Source organism: Zeus faber, assembly GCF_960531495.2.
Source record: "Zeus faber genome assembly, chromosome: 14".
In the NCBI taxonomy this organism is placed as follows: Eukaryota; Metazoa; Chordata; class Actinopteri; order Zeiformes; family Zeidae; genus Zeus; species Zeus faber.
Genome location: NC_137200.1, coordinates 3,835,201 through 3,842,700, shown reverse-complemented (window position 1 = coordinate 3,842,700; position 7,500 = coordinate 3,835,201). Strand labels below are relative to the sequence as shown.

General features: G+C 38.3%; 1 protein-coding gene across 1 annotated transcript in view; it reads left to right on the top strand.

The window, feature by feature from the left end:
• The window catches only part of LOC307239676 (rho GTPase-activating protein 26-like), a 116,012-nt gene that overhangs the window by 42,831 nt on the left and 65,681 nt on the right, over positions 1–7,500 (top strand). The window contains exons 2-4 of the mRNA XM_080013189.1: positions 631–726; positions 5,551–5,612; positions 5,957–6,028. Coding sequence (XP_079869315.1) covers positions 631–726; positions 5,551–5,612; positions 5,957–6,028 — 230 coding nt within the window. The remainder of the gene's footprint in view (positions 1–630; positions 727–5,550; positions 5,613–5,956; positions 6,029–7,500) is intronic.

The window sequence follows — 7,500 nt, the reverse complement described above, 5'->3', positions numbered from 1 at the left end:
CCCTCCAGTGTCCTTTCTATCTATCTATCTATCTATCTATCTATCTATCTATCTATCTATCTATCTATCTATCTATCTATCTATCTATCTATCTATGTCTGTCTGTCTGTCTGTCTGTCTGTCTGTCTGTCTGTACATTTCAATTTTCTCTCTTTCTTCATCCCTCCTTACCTAATTTGGCAAGAAGAAGGGCTACTGTACTATAACAAAAAAGAAACACACATGCGCGGAACAGAACAATGATATGTCTCTGCCCCAGACCCCCCAACCCCTCCCTCCCTCCTTTTCCCCCTTTCCACATTCACTCCATCTCTCAGTACTATGGTAAGAGCAAGAAAAGTGAAGCGAGGACAACCTCCCATGAAATTTCAACATCCAAATACCCACTCTGCTGGAAGGTTTTTGGTCCCGGGCAAGGACCTTTCAAATAGCTTATAAAAGAAAAAAACATTAAATATTACTGAACTGAATGAGACACACTCTACCCGATGGTAATGATTTAATAAAAAAAAAAGTGCGAGCACACACACACACACACACACACACACACACACACCTACATTCCTTGCTGTACTGAAGAAATGAGTGAAAGACTATAATAAATCAACTTCTTGTTTTCTTCTTCATCAGATCTGTCCACGGTCAAGAGGAAGTTTGCGGAATCTCTAAATGAGTTTAAGTTCCAGTGTATCGGCGATGCGGAAACGGACGATGAGATCTGTATAGGTGAGGTCACACATACTATTTTATATTCATATTATATACAGTTTCACTCTGAGAGTGATGACTATTCGTAGTGATGAAAGGGTCGACTCTTTTTTGAGATTCCGGTCTCCACGAGTCACTCAGTAAAAACAGTCGTTCCATTTTCCGACTCTGTTCATTTGATGGATGCATGGATACAATTTAAAATGCATGAGTTCATAATTCGTTCTATCAAGAAATAAAAGCGGAATACTGATTTAGCTTTTACTCTGAATGGTCTAGAGGCATGTAGGGATATAGGGTCATACACTCAGTATGAAATTCATTCATAGCTACAATTTAACTGGATGTAAAAATCAGCGATTGCGCACCTGTGTTCCCATCAGCCAGTGCGGTAAACATTTCCATGGTAACAGCGAGCTACACCAATAAGAGATGTTGCTGTTAGACTTAGGATTATGGATACTGTAGTTTCCATCACATCGTGTGCAAAACATGTTTTTCTTCAAACAAGGTTGTGGCTTCTACACGAGCAAAAACTAATTATTCTATACATTGCGTAATATTCACCCTTTGCTGGAGTGATTCCTGACTCCTGAGATATTCAAAAGATTTGTTCGGTATGAACGAACCGTTTGTGATCCTTGCATCACTACTAGCAGACCATAATAATTATCAGACTCCTACATTTACGCTAAGTGGTTAAAAGGATTGTGTGTGCCGTGAAAGAAAAAAGTTTAGGAAATTATACCAAATACTATATGCTAGACCCTGAATTCTTCTGGGACATAACTCATATTGGTTTTGTATTTTCAACAGACCGCAAAAAGGTTTTTCCCAACATGGAATCATCAAGTTTTTTTACACCTCCATCCTCGTTCTATTCTTCACTGTTTGAATAACAAAATGTTTGATTTGATTACTAATGTTGGCAGTTTACACTCCACTCAGTGGTCCTCCAAAGTAGAATTTTGACGGCAGTCGAAATGTGTATTTCTATAATAGCTTCTCTGCATCGGAGCCTAGATACGCTCTTATTAAATCCAGTGATCATATTTACATGTACATGTATGTGTATCTATCACTGTTAGGATCCCTAATAATATCACTTATATGCTGTGTATATTATGAATTTATGTATATCCTTCAATCAGGTCAGAGTTTGTGGAGAGTATTTGAATCAGGAACAGGAACAGTAATAGTGTGTTGTTGTATTAATAACAACAACAACAACAACAACAACAACAACAACAACAATAACAATAATAATAAATATAGCTGCATGCAGCAATACATGGGGTCCAGCGTATTGGTTTTAGGAAAGTATTACAGTTTTCTTTTCAATTTTTTTGTGAAATGCATCACAATTTACTTAATGCATAAAATCTAACATGGAGTTACTTTGTGTAGTTACAGTATGTACATAGAATATTTTTTTGGACCTTTGTTACTGACCTTCAGAGTGACCTGGACCTGTAAACATCACGTAATTATGACCATGTCATTTCATAAATCTAACGTTTATGGCATAATGTATGAAACAGTTCCAGTTCAATGAGAGGTCAAACATTGATTTTAATTCATGATTTTGACATAGGTATATGAGAAAGGTAAATTATAAATAATTTTTCTAAATAGCTGAGCTTGTTTTGATATTGTTTGTAAGTGCAAAATGCATTCATTAGTAAATTAGTATAACAAATGACAAAACAAGTCAGATAATTGTTTTATTAAACATGTCCAAAATAGCTGGACAAAATAAGTAAACAAATATCACAGTATTTATGAAGATCACATGTCAAATTGACAATAAATGTTATTAGAATGGCAATGTTAGGAAAGTAAAATAAATGACAAATAGACAAATTGTATGAAATTGTCAAAGTAAACCATTTTTATCAACATTGTGTTATATTTAGTTTTTTTAACAAAAAAAAACAATGTTCAGGAAGTGTTTTTTTTACAAGTACGGCTTGATATTTTTCATGTATCTGCTACATAAACTAAGCCATCATAAGAAAGGTAAATAAAGAAATGATTCACCTTCGTTTTCTTTTTTTATTTACCATTTTTTCTAACTTGGTAAAGTCAGTTACCATATTGTTGTTGCTGTACCTGACACGGAAGTAGCCACCTGTGATAAACTGTTGTTGGATGGCGGAAATGTTTGTCATTCCATTAGCATTTTTTCATCAGACTTTTCTTCAGTATTTTTATTTTTTTATATTATGACTGACCTTAATGACTGAATCTTTTTGACAATGGCTTCCTTATTGTCTTAGATTTTCAGCTATTTTTCTGCAACTGTAAGAATAACAAAAACAACTTTTGTAATTACTTTTTATTACAATAACAATAAATACATTTAATTTTAAAATATATATAAATACATGCTATTTGTAATTACAATTTTAATGTACTTTTTATGTTAGTAATGTACAATTCAGTTTAATAGATGACTTGTCTATATTGTAATGCGGACAACATTTATGTATCTTTAACATTAACAAAACGTTGTAATATTTCGGTGGATAATTACCATTGTACAGCTATTATTTTTCCGACCCCATGCTGGATTTTGAAGGCATCACTGAGTCGCACATTTCGGTGTTTTTGAAGGACGCGCTAATGACATTTTATGGGTTATTATTATTTATTTTATTTTTTTCATGAATCCGGCAAAGTAATGTGGACCCTGGATTTAAAATATCAATTGAACAGATCTGACATCTACCAGGTAAGAAGCTATATAAATACACGTAAATCGATAGTTTGGTAATGTTTAAACACTACAAAATGACCCAGTCCATGCTGCACACTGGACACCGTCCAACTGGACATTCTCATTCTTCTCAATCAGAATCTGTAAATTTATAGTAAATAATATTATTACGTCATAAAGCGTCTCACTTAATCTCATCTCGTTCATTTTAGAATGAGAGGTGTGACATGTCAGTTAACCAAGACCAACTGAATATTTTGTGTTCAAAAATATATTTTTTTTACTCATATCTGAGCGGATCGAGTTGGATGAAATTTAAACCACAACACCATTGTGACATAGCAGTTCAAACGACACCTCAAATATGTTTGTAACTAATGCTGAAGTATGTCTTCCAGATAGTTTTAGCATAGCAGAATAATAGCATAGCAGAATAATAATAATAATAATAATAATAATAATAATAATAATAATAATAATTAATATAGCTGCAGGCAGCGATACACAGGGTCCAGTTTATTCATGATAGGTACGTATTACAGGTTTCAGAGGTTCCATAATCTGAGGTTCCCGAATCTGTGCTCTGTGATTACATGCGAGAATGTTTGAAGCGGACCAAGGGACTCTCTCCAACCGTGTCAGACCAGAGGTCACTGAAAATCGCGGATTCTTTCCTTCATCGCTCTCCTATTGCGGAAATGGGGGGCCATGCCTGGCTTGAGTTGGGAGGAGGGTGAGCCTGAGTTCAAATTGGTGTTTGAGGAAGACCTGCCGTATCAGCTCCGGGGGGCCTCCACGCTGCGCACTGCCGGACGGAGAGCACCGTGGCCGGGAGAGAGCGGAGGAAGCACCGACGCTCCTGCAGTACGATTGGCTGTTTGTGTCAAACATGGTTGTTTCTCTACTCTGAATGATTGGCTGTTTGTGTCACGTTTTGTAAAACCCAGCACGGGTTACAGTACTCATCGGTTGACGTAATGACGTGGTGACACGAGTTTTCGAGTCCTGGTGACACGCAGAATTTCTAATACAATCCGATACACTTATCCACCTAAAAATTAGAAGGTGGCTGTCTCCTACCTGTAGTCCACAGAGTCCTGCCTGATGGTGTCTCTGTGGAAGGAAATCATTCCGTGTAGAAGTTGCCAACAACACGGTTCCATTCAAACAGATGAAACACTACATGTCCCTCAGAGACATTTCATCAACTTTTTAAACTTTTGGGACTAAAATAAAACGGACACGATTTGGACACGTTGCTCTGGAGCTGCAAGTGAACTCCATTTGTGAGGACACAAACACGGAATATGTTTTGGACTTTTTTCGACTCCTTCAGTTTGTCTGTTACAACTGGCTCGAATGCCGCAAAGTAAGTAGGGACACGGCATCGGGTTAGATGAGAACAGAATGCGTTTATATTTACAAATAGGACAACAGAATAAAATATCAAACGAAACGCCCTGCCAACGTCAAGCAGGTAAGGCGATACACTCACACACACACACACACACACACACACACTGTTTGCAACCACTACAGAGCAAGAGAGTACACCACGGCGCTGGCACGGTGCGAATGTGTGTACGAATCCACAGCCTGCAGGTATATAGTGAATTGGATGATGACGTAACAAAGTCTCTTACTCCACAATCTCATCTTGGTCCACAACCCAACCAGAAGTTTTAGAACTTGGTGTGTGGGCGATGCGCGATCGTTTCACCACTTCCAGTCAGATTTCACATCTTTTTCACTAATTCATACGCCGTATGTGAATCGATGTGGATGAAACTTGAACCACAAGCTGTCTGCCATGTCCAGGTTCCAACCAGACCTCAACCGTGTCCGTAGCTCCAGCAGTTGTCATGTTCCAGACACTCATAGCCCAAAAAATGCCAAGGAGGAAAGTAATAATAAAGGCGTCCAGTCCATTATGATAATAATAATAATAATAATCCTGCCACTCACTAATGCTTCCTCTTCTTTGTCTCTGTCTTTCTTTCTCTCTCTCTTTCTCTGCATTTACATTTCCTGTCCTATCTATCAATCTATCGATCTATCGATCTATTGATCTATTGATCTCTCCGTCCATCCATCCATCCATCCATCCGTCTATCCCTCCATAGCCAAGTCCCTCCAGGAGTTTGCAGGAGTTCTACAGAATTTGGAGGACGAGAGGACACGCATGGTGAGTGATGTTGCGTCGTGTTAATTTCAGTCCCACATACTGTAAGAGTTGAGACCATCATGGTATAATCCTGACACAGTGATCACATTGTAATGCCCTATATTGTGTTGTGAGCCTTTGGGTTTTTGGGAGCCTTTCTTCCTTGTTTTACTAGTTAGTGAATGTGGGTTGTACTTTTAGAGTCCTTAGACAGGGTTACTGTCAGAACATGGTTGTCTCTTGTTCATTTCGGTTGTATGTTTTAAGGTCTGTGTGTGTGTGTGTGTGTGTGTGTGTGTGTGTGTGTGTGTGTGTGTGTGTGTGTGTGTGTGTGTGTGTGTGTGTGTGTGTGTGTGTTTCTTCAGATCGAGAATGCCAACGATGTGCTCATCATGCCGCTGGAGCGGTTCAGGAAAGAACAGATCAGTGCAGCTAAGGTAAGGACTGAGTACACACACACGTAAATAGATAGATAGATATGTCCAAATATACAGTATATACAGTATACAGTATATACCATGTTATATATATATATATATATATATATATATATATATATGATATACAGTGTAGTTTTGGTCATCTGGTGTGAAGGGGTTGGTCGTACAAGTCAAAGGCTTGGATAAGGACATCGAGGGAACGGTGCCATAGCAGTGATCTCACCGGCTCGACAAAGTCAAACATCTTGCGTTCCTGGACCTCCTGGACCTTGAAGACGTACTCCAGGGAAACCTCGTAGAAATGCTGCCGCACATTGTCCACCTGACTGTCTGCCTGAAGGATGACAGGGAGAAGAGGGATAGATAGATAGATAGATGGATAGATAGATAGATAGATGGATAGATAGATAGATAGATGGATAGATAGATAGATAGATAGATAGATAGATAGATGGATAGATAGATGGATAGAAGACACTTGTGCTCATACCACAACACTACTTTATTTATTTAGGAATTTGTATTACTAATGACCATATATGAGGTCATTGTGCCTCCATTAGCCCAGGCTGGCTCACAAGGGGGTCCCCTGATACATGCAGCAGTAAATACATAATCAGTGCTTCTAATCTCCTCCACAGCTATGGCCTGGTGGGCAACACAGCGGCGAGATTAGGAAGTGAATGTATAATCTGTGCGGTAAAGTCAGGGGAGCTATGCATTATCCCTGTTTAGCCCTGAATCTGGGTGTCACGCAATTTAACCTCCATTTGATAGTTTGTCCAATCAGACAGGTTTTTTGATGTTGCGGGGAAACACTGGGAGTTATTTGAAAAGGGTAAAGTCGCTATGATGTCACTTCCTGTGGAGCTCCATGGATCACCTTGCCCCCTCTGGAAGATCTATGGCTCCCTCCACTAAGCTTGATGGGAAGCTTGTAGGACACTGCCACCCTGTGTTCAGAGAACTGTATCAACATGAAATCGTTTTTCTTTTTAATGTGGATAAATGATTTACTGTGATTTATACAATACAAAATGTAATTAAATGTGATTATTATAATTACATTAAAAAAACCCTGAAAGGCAGCCCCATTTTTTTATCCCGATGCTTTTTTATATATATATATATTTAAGTTGTGCAATTTTGAGGAAATTCTAAAAGAAAAAACAACAAAAAAAAACCCATTTTAAATGGTATTCAGACTTCTCCCAATCCAGGAGAGCCTTTCCAACCACTGATTTATGATTGAGACACGGGTATTGTAATTGTAATTGTATTTTTATTGTATTTAAAATTTGTTGCGATCATGGAAATTCCTGTCCAGGTACTCCTCACTTAACGACCAAGTTCCGTTCATACGACCAGGTCATTAAGAGGGCGGGTCCTCGATAAGCGAGGACCCGCCCTCTTTCCGTTATTTCAGTCTTGGAGATTACAAACGCTAGTGTAGTGAATACTGGCCGACT